Source organism: Telmatherina bonti (genome assembly GCF_933228915.1).
Source record: "Telmatherina bonti genome assembly, chromosome: 12".
Taxonomy (NCBI): domain Eukaryota; kingdom Metazoa; phylum Chordata; class Actinopteri; order Atheriniformes; family Telmatherinidae; genus Telmatherina; species Telmatherina bonti.
Window position 1 is genome coordinate 10,895,739 of NC_136610.1, and position 14,889 is coordinate 10,910,627.

The 14,889-nt window shown below is 40.1% G+C and overlaps 1 protein-coding gene across 4 annotated transcripts in view; it reads left to right on the top strand.

Annotated features, from left to right (window-relative positions):
- Nucleotides 1–13,264: 13,264 nt before the first annotated feature.
- Nucleotides 13,265–14,889, top strand: part of glra1 (glycine receptor, alpha 1) — a gene marked incomplete at both ends in the record, with an annotated part of 148,808 nt that continues 147,183 nt past the window's right edge. For all 4 annotated transcript variants that reach the window (XM_079249625.1, XM_079249626.1, XM_079249627.1 and 1 more), the window contains one exon: nt 13,265–13,335. In XM_079249625.1, coding sequence (XP_079105751.1) covers nt 13,265–13,335 — 71 coding nt within the window. The remainder of the gene's footprint in view (nt 13,336–14,889) is intronic.

Here is a 14,889-nt window from a genome sequence, read left to right on the forward strand (position 1 = left end):
AATGCAGGTTGAAACTCATTTTGGCATGAAAGAAAACGTTCCGCCCAGTTTGGCAGGTGATGGTGAAGCGTCACTTCTGTCTTTCTTCCTGCAGGGTTTTCACAACATTTCCTATTAACCCATTCCCATGATGCATCTTGCATCCGCTGGCTGTGTGTGTGTGCTTTAGTGTGTGATGTGAATGAGCTGAATGAGGAACAAAATGAAAACAAAGATAGTTAACAAGAAAGCAATGGTAAGAGTTACAAGAGAGGACACAGTGGAGAACTATGTAAGAGGATTTCCATGGAGATCTGGTCTGTTCAGACAACCTGAAACACCACTCAGACTGGGCTCTGAATCATCGTTCTGAAAGAGACGACTGGCGACATTTAATAACATGTCGAATAAATGAGGAGTTTAGATATCCCGACATGGTGGACAGCCACAATTCTTCTTGTTTTTTTTTAAATAAAATAAAATACAATAAATCCTCCAAGCTAAAGTTTGAAGCCAATCCTCCTAAACGTATGAAGGACAAAACTTTTATTCTTTGTTTGATGGAAAAGAAAAGGTTTTTTTTTTTTTAGTTTTCATGAAAAAAGTGTTCATGAAAACCCCAAGAAGAAACTTATAAAAATGTATGATGAAATGCATTCATCCGCACTTATAATCCAGTTTAATCACTATTACTGTCACTTCCTGGAGGCTTTAGATACTAAAACACCCAAATCACATGAAGTTAATCCAACAGATTGTTCTGAAATTTTGCACAATGACCCATAAATCAAAACAGATGTGTCGGAGCAGGTTGATTAAAATCTTGCAGGACAAGAACCAAGGTTCCTCACCACTGATCTAAAAGGACTGTGTCCTCCCTGAGCAGATTTCTGATCTCTGGTCCATATTTCACAACATGGATGGGTCATGACTTTTCAGCCTGAGTCTGGCTGTATAAGTATTTTGTACAACTTCATTGAGTAAAGGCATGGCAGTGATGTGACAGAACAACATTTATGATACAAGTAAAAGGTCATTTACTTTACATTTACTGGTCTAATTTTCCAAAAAAAAAAAAAAAAAGAATTTTTCTTTAAACTTTGTGATCAGTTTGACTATCGAAGTTGTTTGCTGATCTTCATCCAGCTTTCTGTCACACTGAGGAACATCGCTCTGAAATCTCACAAAAGTGAGACATTTTGAAATCTATTGCTTAAAATAAAGGAAAGCAGACGGCGGAGTAGGGCACAAACACACCTAACAGAGAATACAGTTACTCCCAATGGAGTGAACTAATTTTCTGTAAACATGCATTCAAGTACAAATGAGGGAATGAGGCATAAATCTGTAAACATGATCCCTGATAGATGTGCTCAGCAGGTCAGGAATAGGGCACCGTCAGATATTCAATACTCTCATATGGCTGCTCATAAATTACAGCAGCAATGTTTTACTAATGCAAATGTATGGAGGAATTCATAACGCAGTAATGTCTTCTCACAGTTCAATTTCAGATACTTTCCTGTGACAGTGAGAGCGACAGTGCTGTCGCCTATAGCAACCATTGATTATCTGTACTGATATGAAAAATGCTGAAGTCTCTTTCAGGCCTTTCTTTAAACGTCTCACTGAAGACTGTAAGACTAGACATGATGACCTTTAGTAATAGATAAATGTTACCAAGGCACTCTTTTCATTATGAAACTGGAGCTATTGATCTGTCCTGGCTTGCTGCTGACTGGAGTTTTACCTCATCTGTTCGTCATCCAGCAGAAGCCCAAACAGTTCATCTGCAAAACAGCCGTCTCCGAATAAATTATCCTGCAGGACAAGACAGCAAACAGCACGTCCACCCAGAACACACACCGGACTGTTGTCTTTGGACCGCTTCTGTCAAACCCTTCAGGTTTCACTCTCAGTGAACCATCACGGCTCCTGGACGCTAAGCTCTGCTGCTGTGCATAGAGACCCAAGTGTTCCTGACAAAAACTGCACTTGCCAACAAAGAACGCCGCTTTTCTCTCTTCAAAAGTATTAAAAAGTTTGCTAGAATTTCATCATCTCTGCGTTTCTGATGCTCAAGTTCGAAAAGTGCTTTTAAATGTTAACAAAATGATTTTTTTCAGAGCTCGAGGTGAAGCGTTCCTCCCTCTGAAAGCATGGAAGTGCAAGAGTTTGAAAAGTCATGAATAATGCAGCTCAATGTAAAAATTAAAAGATTTTTTTTTTTTTTATCATCTATGGCTCTAGTTATCGTTTAAAATTTCACAAAAGAACAAAACCTGCAATCTGTGTGACCCTGAAGCAGATCAGCGTTAAAACCTACACTTAAAACTCTGCATAGACTCAGAAAAAACCTCTGAAAATCAATGTTGCTAAGCTGCTATCCTCAGGGCACCCACTTATCTAAGTAACAACTAAGTAAAAAATACAATGATCATCTGTTGAAATCCTTCTTGCTAAAAGAAAACGTGAAAGATGTTTACCTTCAGAACTGCTTTTATTCTTGGTGGCAAATATTCTACAAGGTGTTGGGAACAGACATTTGTCTCCATGTTGACAATAGTGTTCAATTCTGTTAAGATCTGCTGATTGTTGGGGCCACTGGCATTCATATTGTCATGTTTAAGAAGTCTGAAAGAAGTTTCTATCACACCTAGAATTGTGCAAAAATTAAATATTGGAAAAATATAACAAAGCTAATGGAAACCCCTACATTTTGGAAAAAGTCTCAAATATTGCTAAGTGGTCTTTATGCTCTCATGAGGAGGTTTGTCAGGTGTTTCAATACAGAAATACATTGCAAAATTGGGATGGAAACCCTTTGTCTGCATTTGCCTGTCCCCGGATGTGACGTGAGGGGTCATGACCAGTTCATTTCCAGTAAAGACGACACAGTGTGGAACAGACAACAGCAAATTTCAGAGTTTTAGAAAAGAAACGAGGGAGAAAAGCTTAAAAAAACTGGAGAAAATTTTTCACAGCAAGTAGGAAACCACAAAATAACGCTACGTGTCTGCCTTGAAGAAGCCACAATTCTAGTAAAATATAGTCAGTCGGATGAGAGTTTACGAGAACTGAGGCTTAGGCATGAACACTGTTCGATGGAAACCCCTGCAGATCCCAGTTGTTGCTTATCTATGATTTGAGTTTTGTGACATGGAGCATTTTTTTTGCTGGATGGATCCACCAGAAGATGCTACGCTGTGCTTATAAAGGGATAAATGGTCAGCAGCAATACTCAGGGAGACTGTGGTGTTTAGTTGGTACTAAGGGGTCCAAAGTGTCCCAAGAAAATATCTCCCAAACCAGTGGGAACAAGGTCAAAACTAGTTCTTATTTGAGTTCCTCTTGTCTGTTATCTCCAACCAGCCTGTTCTCCTCTAACCTCTGTTCACCACTATGCTATTTAAGCTCAGACGTGCTGCTCACTGGATACTTTCTCTTTTTCACACCGTTCTGCACACTGGAGATGGATGTGTGTGAAAATCCCAATAGATCAGCAGTTTCTGAAACATTCAGACCAACAAACATGCCAACAATGTCCCTTAAATCCTCTTTCTTCCAATTTCTGATGCTGAGTTTGAACTTCTGTGAGTCATATTGACCACGTCTGCATTACTACATTCATTGAGTCGCCGCTATGTGATTGGCTGCTTAGATATTTGTTTATTATGATATTAACAGTTTATCAGGTGCATCTAATGAAGAGGTTGGTAAGCATATTGCACAAGGATGAACTGCATATGGATCCTCCTTCCTCTGTGTGATTTGCACACTGTCCGAAAACGCAGCATGAATGGTCCAGGGATGCATCAGTATGCATGCAATCAGTCATTTGCACATCTGTGAGGCCACAATAGGGGCTGTATAAAATCTGGTTCACTTCAGGAAACCATGTTCTGCAGATATTTGAACAGCATGGCTCCATAATGAGATTCCATATGTAATGTATATTGCCTTACATTATTAGGTACAACACTGAGCCAAAAAAGAGAAAACGCAGTAAACCACAATCAGCCAAGCAGCTGAAACCCAACACCAAGAAAAAACAGACATTATGTTTATTTTATTTGCATGATTTAAAATCTGATGTCTTCAGACAAGCTTAAAAATGAGCATGTGTGCTTTTGCATCAATAAGTATGTTGATCTTGTCGTTGGACTTCAGTGAAATATGGGTTTATAATAATTTCGAAATGAAATCATTTTATTTATATTTGAAAAAGGGATCCAATCTTTTCTGAGGAGCATATAAAAAATTTTAAGTCAAAATCTTTCCTCCTCTAAGCAGAAGAAATGTGGCATTTTAAGGTTCTGATGATTTACATTTCTTTGCAAATCTCTACCCAACAGCAGACTGACTGCTTTTCAGAGTACCTGTAAGTTTATTTTTACAGGTGATGACAGCCAACCAGAAAGGTTTCTGAGGTCTGTGGTGAAGTGGTCGGAGAAAACTCCCATATTTCCTTTTGGTTTTAATACTTTTTCATGAAGAATAAAAACCTGCACCCTTCCAGCTCCCGTATCTTCTGTAGTGATGGGTCAGGTAGGGCAACCCACTCCAAACAACTTTGGAAGTCAATTACAACCTGCTGTGACTATAAATAACCACTACAGCACTTTGCTTTGCATTTACATAAAGAGCTGTAATGGCCGTGTAAGGGTTTAAATATTCATCAAGCTTCTTTGCATTCCACTTTTCATTTCCAGTGAATAATAAAAAAGTTTTAAAGCCTGTCTGCATTTTTGTAGAAAATCCACCAAAATGAAAACTGGGTAACAGAGAGATTTCAAGAAACTTTGAGTATTTACTTCAATTTAAGTTAGAGCTCAGTTATAAGAGCTGAACATGTTTATTTTATAATTCATCACATGTCAGCACAAAATCAACTAATTCTGTCTTAATCATCAGTCTCAGTAGTTTTAGCTCCTGAATCATTGATTTGGAACAAAACAGCAGAAAATCAACATGGTGTGCCTCCAAGTCTTTGTAGGATGATTCAATTCTGAGTCATTGAGTACTTTAGCTTTAATACAAAGGGTTGCTGCAGTTTTATGTAGTATTTCTGCATCTGCTGCAATACTTTTCAGCAAAATTTGTGTCTTTTTAATATTTGTTTTCTTCTTGTTTATGTTATTGCTGCTCATAAACCCCATATGAGGTTGCTATGCGGCTGCTGTAGAACCTGCATGAATAATATATCCCTGCAGAGTAAACAAGGTTTTATTTCTACTGACAGCATCGTTGCCAGTATGAGGTGTTTTTGTTGACAGTAACCATATTGAAGGATATCAGAATTGTCTCATATCAGAACAGTAATAGTCTGGAATATTTTCCATTTGTTTTGGTTCACATTGGATTTAATCCATCAAGACTTTATTTTAAGAACTATGAAAAAATGATCAGATAAGTCAATCTTTATGAATATGAGGCTCTTACTTGTCCCTGTAATAAAATATTAAATAAAAAAAAAAAACAACACATTTTTGAGGGATATTTATCGTTTATTACCATGTTATAGTTCAACATTCTTATGGTGTAATGTCCTGCTTTCTGGTGTCCATTAAGGGGCAGAAGGCAATAATCAGATCGTGTTTAACAGGAATTTGAGCAAAGTTTGTATCATAAAGTGATGCCAAATGTCTCAGAAACTGTATCATATATGTCACATTTCTTAAGGACACATTGCACCAAAATCTGTCATGTTGACATATTAGTGTTGTTTATACTAACTGTTAATTTGCCAAACTCATATAAGTTACTGACAGTATCATACAATTATATTTAATACATTTACATACATAAAGTTAATGTATTTATTCTTTTCCAAATATTTTATTTAGTTTAGTGAACTTCAAACTGATTGAAAGTCTAATTTAGAGACAGCTCAGCAACAAGTTCAGGATATTTTCAACATCCACGTGGAATAAATGACGTTTCTACAAATGTAAAAATAGTTAAAGATGCAGAAATGAGAGTTCCATATGCTCATGTCTATATGTGCTAGTTTCCATCCCAGTCCTCCCATAAGCCTTTCAGTCTGTAAGGTCTCTGTCAGGTCTTAAAGCTGATTGGAGACCGAATGGTGGTGTGTTTCAGAGCAATAAGGATCCTGCTTGAAAACTCTGCTTTCTGTTTGGAGTTTACATGTCCTCCATTCACATCCGTTGGTTTTTTCTGAGTATATTTGGCTTCCTTAACCAACGTGACTTGTGTGAATGTGGTTGGCCCTGTGATAAACATGTCCAGGATACAGTGGCTCTTGCCTGATAACAGCTGGTGTTGGCTTTACTCCTTGCCAAGCAGCAGCATAACAGTTTTATTGACACAACAGATCACTTAGCAAAGAACACATTTTATATTGGATCTTTTAGCTCTTTGTTACCAAACAGTCGGTCACAAAGACACATCATTTGTTCCTATTTCTTTTGTTGCATCTATGAAGAATGCCAACAATAACGCAATCTGACAGATGGAAAATAGGATTTTTACAGCAACGTTCTGATTCCCAAAGAGCTGTTAGCTGAAAATTTTACATATCTCAGTATGGTATGCAGTGTGTCCTTCAAATATTGGACTAAACTGGGTGAAAGGAGGAGAAAAAGAGTACAGAATCAGTCCAGTAAAGGCTTGACACAGGACCTGAGAGATGCAGCTGGACCTTCAACTGACCTGTTCACTGTTGGCTGAACCCTCGTCAGAAATGGTCTCCATGGAAGCGTAGCTGTCAAGAAACCAGTCTTACAGGAAGGGAAGCAGTACAAACATCTCATCAGACATAGTTATTTAACCTCTTAACAACTTCTTCCAGCAAATCTGCTTTTCTGTATTCACAGCAAGGACTGCAAAATATTTCCCTAATTAAAAATTTCCCAGAATGCAATGCAAGGATGCCTGTATTTTACTGCACTAAAAGAATGTGGTGTTGAATAGTTGCTTTTTTACATTCGTGTGCTTCTAAATGTACAGAAACTACTACGATTTCATGTTTCTATTATTTACTTTGAGGGCTGAGTCTGAGGTAGAAGCAGCGGCTTTGCCTTTACACTAATGAAGACATCATATCCACAGCGAGCAGCTCTTTCTCTCTCTCTCTTTGTGTGTGTGTCTGTGTGTGTGTGTGTAATTGTGCTTCAGTGCCAGTATCACTCAGCCTTGAGATTCCTTTAGTGCCTGCAGGCATTCGAATCAGAGTCACGTTCCAGCGGACACTTCGGACAAAACGGTCCTGAGGAGAAAGAGACGGTGGAAGAGGATGAGGAAGAGCGGGAGGGTGTGTATTTCTGTGTCTTGAAGTAAAGAGTGGTACCATGAAATCAGACTAAATGTATTGTCAATATTGTTCGGATCTCATTGTTATTGATATTTCATGATCCAAGATTAAAAAATAATCTATTAAATTGTCATTCAGTCACAATAAGAACACATACTAAGTAGGTCCATTTTAATTTGTGGTTTTTCTTAATATAAATATGGATTTAAAAAAGTCAAATGACATCAAACTGATGAGTAGTATCACAGAATGTAAAGAAATGTATGTAAATATGTAAATACCAAACTATTTTAATGAGATGTTATTTATTATTTATATGTATATTTATACAGTATACACACACACACACACACACACACACACACACATCAATATATATATATATATCCTTAATGTCGTCCTTTGCCGTTGTTCGTTTATGTGTAGCAGTATTTGAGCTTGTAAAACCAAACAAACACAAGCACCTGGACAACAGATAACGCCATCAGAGTTTTGAGGATGTCCATGCTGTTGTAAACGAAAAAGAGTTAATGTGTTCAGTCAGCGGTCGGCCTACGGTTTTATTTTGAAAAAGCTAGACCTAAAGTCTGCACTGTGTTGTTGGTGAAAGTTTGACAGTGCTGACCAATAATAAAAGACAGCGGCTATGACAATTTCGCAGAATTTAATTGTATTTTTGTTTTATATATTATAAACATATAGGCGCATGAACAGTTACATAACAAAGTTACATAAACAAAAGTCGCATATATGACGTCATGGCATTTTCTGTTGCAGATGGTCACATTTAAAAGCCCCAAATCCCCGGTTATATATGTCCACATGCAGACGTGCAGACGGAGTTTTCGCAAATCTTCACTTTTGTCAGAGGTTTTTCAAACCATTGTTTATGAGTGCAGAAATCTCTGTTTTGGTGTGGATGACACGCTAAATCAGAAAAAACGTCTTTGTTTTGTCAGATACCCTTCTATGTGTGGACAAGGCCTCAGTGTACTCTGGGAAGAACGTTTGCTGTGTCTCCCAGCGGTGTAAAGAGCATGGAAGAGATACCAGTGGACAGCCCGGTATACCAGGAGACATGGAGGGGGTAATGAGAGGACAACATCCAGCAGCAGGAGAACTGGCAGAATCCTACAAAATTACCACCAGCAGGTCACTAACATGCATGTTTCTGCTCAAACTGACCCAAACAGACTCCATGAGGGTGGTATGGGGACCCAATGCCCACAAGTGGGGCCTGTGCTCACAGCCCTGGTGTTTGCTGGCATTTGCTCAGGTTTACACTGAGCTCATGTGACAGACTTGAGAGAATCTGGAGATGCCTTGACTGGTTTGGCAGTGGGTCAGTGATGGTCTGGGGAGGCACAGACCTCCATGTGCTAACCAGAGGCACACTGTCTGCAATTAGGTACCTGCAATTAAGATTGAGATCCTCACACTCATTGTAAGACCATATGCTGCTGCAGTGTGATCTGGGCTCCTTCTGTTGCATCACAATGCTTGGCGCCATGTTGGCTGGAATGTGTCAGCAGACACTGATGATCTGGATTGGGCTGCGTGGTAACCAGACCTAATCTAATCCACTTTACATAATGTTTCCTTCCATTTACTGCCACAACATCACACCACAGACTTTAAACTTGATCACTATTTTTCATATTCAGAATATGCATAATTACTCCATATCAAGCATTCTTTGCTGAAAAACATGATTCTTCTTTTCATTATGGTAATTCATCCTCAATTCACAAGCAACCTGCCATGTTCCTGTGGCAAAGTGGGTGAGACTGTAATTTTTCTCCCACTTGTCCCCAACATTTACCTTTTCTCATATTTGTCCCTTTCACTTTATTCTGTTATTTCTGTTGCCAGGTAACCATGCTGCACTTACTATCCCGGGTTGTTAGTGTTTGCATTGTGTTGCATTTTTCATTGTGTTACCATTTAACATTATTCTTTGTTTAACTCCAACTTGCAGGATAGGTGTTGGGGAACGGCCAACCCAGCACTTCCTCATTGCGGGTGTAACGGACTTCCTAGATTAGTTGATTGGGGGAAACCAAGTGGAGGATTTCCTCTTCTGTAGTTTCTTTAAGTGTGAGTTTATTTGAAATAATGTACTAGAACTGGTATTCCTTTTGTGTATTTTTGTTTGTTTAGGAATTTGGTTTGTTTATTATGTTGGTGTAGAATAAGGTTGCTGGGGATAGTGATATGGGGAAATGGTTTAAGCTAAATCAAATCAGGTGTGTGTCTTATGGGGTATATAAGTAGTCTGTTTTGGGAGTTCGCGAGGGGGAGAGAGTGAGGAAAAGGATGTGAAACTGGTGACTGATTGCCCTGATCTTTGAAACTGTATGATGGACAACTTTTGGAAAATATAATGTTCATCTTCAAGGAAATTCCAGGACTGCTGATTCTGTCTACGTCTAATCTTCTTCAACCTTGGACAACCTACCTCACAGTTCCTAATAAACTGCTAGCTTGTCAAACACAGGAATGTAACCATGTAAGCTAACGAGCCAAGTAAACAAAACAAATCGGAGAAAAAATACAATAAATAAAAACACGGGGAAATATAGCCAAGTACGCCTGTCTATTGACAGATATCAATGAACCCCCCACTCCAGTGTTTGAAACTTAGCAAGAGTTAGCTAACTGATGCTAAAAGTTAACAGTATCAGTGTTTTGTTTGTTTGTTTTTTTACGTTAACGATGTAATAAAGTTAAAGAGTGGGTCAATGAAATGAGCTAACCTTAAGGGTGCGATCATATCTGGATAATCCACTAGACTTGGTCCGATTGGGGACCCGGCTCAGTTGTAGGGGGTGTATCCATTCAGGCTGAGATTGCATTCATGCTGCACTTTGATCAAATGTGCAAAACCTTTACAATAATATATCCCCATTCCAACCAAAGGTGGCGCTGCACTAGTATTTAAGAGAGAATAAGACTCACGTGAAGAAGAACTCTGCGTTGTGAGTTAAAAATGGAGCACAAAACTATCTCTGTTTTGAGTTTTTTTTATCGTGTCTTATGCAAGTATACTGCAGAAATAAACTGCAACAATGGACGCAGTATGAACAACAGACAAGGCAGAGGACTCTTTAACGAGATCAGTATGTATTTATACCCACAATGCAATACTATGTCAAATGCAGGAAGCAAAATTTTTTTGTTGTCCGCTTCCCATATTTGGTCCACTTGAAACTGGCTGAGACTTTGTATTTGTAGGTGGACCGAGTCCGTTTCTTTAGTCCAAATCCGAATTTGTTTGGCGCATTCACATTTCCCCAAACGAAGTGGACTTTCCATGTAAACAGACTTGGATTTGAATCAAAAAGGAAGATGTGAATGTGCCCTAAGAGTAAGAACCAACTTCAGTCTGAGTCTGAGACAAAATGTTTACCTCCACATAAACCCATTTTTAGTTTGTTTTGCAAATTCCCTGCATGGCTAAATGATCACAAGGACCTTAACCTAAGAGAAGAATGCATTGTTTCAAATTTTACAATAAAACAATCTGTCATTACCATTATTAATTTTTATTATTATTATAATTATTATTATTATTATTATTATTTATTTAATTTTTTTTGTTGTTGTTGTTGTTGGTTTAAAATGAATGTAATAAGCCACAAGATCCCCTTCTTTCACAGACTCCTTTTAAAAAAGGTTAGGAGCCCAGTCTGGGGATTTTGCAGGATTTTCAAAAGAAGTATCAGTATCTTGTCATTCTATCAACAGACTGCTGTTTAGGTGTATAAATGCAACATTTGGTGGCAATTGGTGTCCTCCAAGCTTAAATATGTTCTTCATCAAGGTCTGAAACTGTCCAATGAGGCTACTGTTTTGACTTTAAATAAGTAAAATGCAATGAAGCAAGTAACCAAAATGAAATTAGTCTAATTTAATAACAAAGAAAGAGTTGACTGTGATCATATTAATTACTTTTGTTAATTATTTCAAATACACCATGAAATACTTCCTTAAGTTTTTTTTTTTTTTTATCTTTAAAGTATTCATTTTAAAGATAATGAATAGAAGATAAAAATTAACATAACAAGATACTTTTGCCTTCTTTTACCTTCTTTAATGGATTTTTTATTCACTGCTTGCTATTTGTCTGTATGATCAACTTGTGGTTTTAACTTCTCTGAGTCATCCTTGTCATATGTAGAGCACTCTGGATCTCCTCCAGTGTGTGACAATGCAACATACACTCGCATGGATGCAGAAGAGGGAATCATTTCTCTTCAATAACTCACAATAAACTCACTGAGTTCTGCGTATCTCTTTAAGAACACCATAGGGCTGTAAGGTCAGTCTTAACTCAACTGTAAGTTCAGTGATTTTTCCCCTCGGGGGGTTCTGTGGACGAGCCAGAGCGTGTGTTCAGCTGCGTCAGTGACACGTCCTCTGTCCAATCATCTACGAGCAACGAACCCATAAAGGCCAATCGTTGCATCCTGTGGGCGTGTCTTCGCGCTGTGAGGTGCGTATTTTGGAGTTTGCTAAATGACTGCAGCAGGAAAACAGTGTTGGAACACACAGAGGCTGGCTCCGCTGCTTACACCGCCGTCTGTGCGTGCGAGTGTGTGTGCGCGCGCGCCGTCTTGCCATGGAAGAGGGTTCACATGAGCTTGGCTCCCATCTCTGCATGTTATTCTAGCGCTCTCCTCTCTCCAAAGAGGAGGGGGTCGGTTTTATTTCACGGACCCGGTGCGCCGGTGGGAGCGGATGGGGAGCGCAGCTGCGGTCGCCGGTGCGTCTCCAACTTGGTCACCACCAGACAATGGGAGTAGCTGAGCCTTGCTGCTGCAGCGCCAAGTACTACTACTTCAACTACTCACCCCTGGGAGACAAGTGCAAGAAAAAGAGGGAGAAGCAGCAGCAAGAGGAGGAGGTGAAGAAGGAGAGGGAGAGGAACAAGAGGAGGCAGCCTTGTACTACCTGCAGACCTCCCTCTCTGATCAACAGCAGCAGCAGCAGCAGTGCCGGGACTCCCGCACGGATCCAGAGCCACGCGCCCCCCGGGATGCATGTGAGGGAGAACCCGCACATCTAAGAGAAAGCGCTCATCTGTGTGGCTCCATTCTGTGACTGAATTTCGGGAATATAACGCACGTGCACAGTTTTCAGTCCTCTGGAGACGGCAGCAGGACGCAGGTTCCCGCGAGCAGACAACCTGTGATCCCCCCCCCCCCCCCCCCTTTTTTTTTTCCTTTCTTTTCTTTCCTTTTTGTTTTCTTTTCTTTCTTTATTTTTTATTATCTTGTTATTTTTGGGTCCACCACCACCAGAGGAATATGTCCCACCTCCCCTCAACCTGCTGTGGAGCGTGCAGACTGGACTTAAGAGTCATTGGGTGGAATTTTGTGCCGGCTAACAACAGCCTGTGAGCGGCTGTTCTCCTCTAAGACCCCAGACCCCCACCCCCCCTTTCCCCTCCCCTTCCCCTTCCCTCTCTTTCCCTTATTCTCCCCTCTTTTTACCCTGTTCTCCCCCCCAGAACCAACCTGGACGAGCCTCCTCTCCGTGGCTCCCCGCGTGCCTCTGTCCGTGGTTCTGAACACCCCACCCCCCCTTTTCTTCTCTCCGTGGATCTAGTGGATTTTGCCCCGTGGTGGTGGAGGTGTGAGATCGGACACAGGCATGATTTCACGGAGAGTGAAGTCATGAGCGAACACGGGATCTGAATCATACATACACTCACACTCACACACACACACACACACACACACACACACACACATACACATACACATACACATACACACACTCCCCGGATAAAAAAAAAAAAAAAAGAGGGGGGGAGTATTTTCGTCTCACCTTGGAGGTCACAAACCATAACCACAACCCCCCCCTCCCCTCTCATTCTCCTCCGCTTCCACCTGTAAAGATTGTGTTTTTTATCTGGAGGGGGAGTTCATCCTTTCAAGAGTGGGACCCTCACCCCCTATTTGCCCGCCCTGTCAGGAACCCCCACACACACCCCTTCCAAACAAAATGAGACTGGCAAAAATGTACCGAGTGAACGCGCTGGGGATCTATTTGTGGGAAACAGTATTATTTTTCAGGTAAGCAAAGGCATGAAATGGTCTTCATGGGTGGGAAATAAGGAAATGTGTGGTTGGGGGGGTGGGTTGGTGTTGGTGGGGGGGGTGTGTTAATGAAATCTACATTTGCATTTTTATTGCTTTGCTGCCGTTTGGGAAAAGCATGGAAATGAGAGTTGCCCTCTGAAGTCTTGCAAAGAGAAAAGGAAATTCAGGTGAAAACTTGTCAGAGTTGCCTTTGGGGCGTGCGAGGAATGGCTCGCGGGTCTTCATGAGGGGGATGAAGTCGCGCAGAGTCCAGACAGGACTGTGTAAGGTGGAAAAAAAAAAAAAAGAGCGACCACTAGTGGGTTTCCTGCCATCGCAGGTATCAACAGGCTTGTGGAAAAAGGATACTAGACTCTCTTGGTCTTTCTTTAATTTCATGGTGATGCAGGATTTTTCACGCAAAGACTGTTTGAATATTTATCATTTATCACTCAGTCTTTTTTTTTTTTTTTTTTATTTCCTCCTAAAAGATCCAACCTTTTTTGTCTCACCTCTTTAATCACACAATCTGTTTTGGTCGTGATTTCATCTTTGATGACGATACTTAAATAACATTTAAATGGATTTGCTGGAATTTAATCCACTAAATCAAGAAAAGAAGAATTAAAATCATGTTTTGTTTCTCTGTTACCCTTCAGTCTGAGACTATACTTGCATCCATCGTGCATTTTCTTCCTTGGGACCACATAGATTTTGAGGTTCAGTCCTGCCAGCTGAAAGAATACTCCAGAAGTTTCCCATTCACTCAGTCTCTGCTCCCCACTGTGCTGAGACCCCCTCAGCACCCTGCTTAGTCTTCTTGTGAAAATGATGTCGGTGAGGTTGACGGTAAGGCTGCTGTGCCACTGCAGGATGGTGTGGCCCAAATCCTACAGATGTAGCTGCCAAGTGTTGATGGTAAATGAGGAAGACAACCAGGCCACTAAATGCATTCAGATTTTTACTCTTGATGGTTTTATCATAATAAACAGGCTTTCTTATTAGCTAGCTGGCCATTTATTTGTAAGCGTTTCTGATTATTGGTGAAAAGATGCATCAGTTGCCATGACTATCACCATAATATTCACCTGGATGAGGTGACGGTGATGCAGGTTTAAAAAAAATCACAGTAAGACCTTCTGCAGGTTCTTAACAAATAATTCTGTTTCAGCATATTCACTGCTCATTGTTGGACTTCTGGTCCGTCAACACTGTAAAGGATTTCATTTGAAATTTATTGAGAGGATAGCCCTTTGAGATGATACATCTTGTTTTTGAGGGGGTCCTCAACACAGACAGACAGATACAAATAACAATAAATGGATGTGGATGTTATTACAGGTGATATTTGACTCCGGCCCCCTAATGGATGCCCAATCCATGATCAGCCAGCAGAAGAAAGAAGTGATTTATCTTTTCAAGCTATTTATTATTTAGAAATTTGGAGGCAACTACTGATCTCGGACCAAATTGGATTCACATTCATATTGCATCTTCAGAATCTACTGTATAAATAGCCATTTTATTTTTCATTCCCAGTGACTGAAT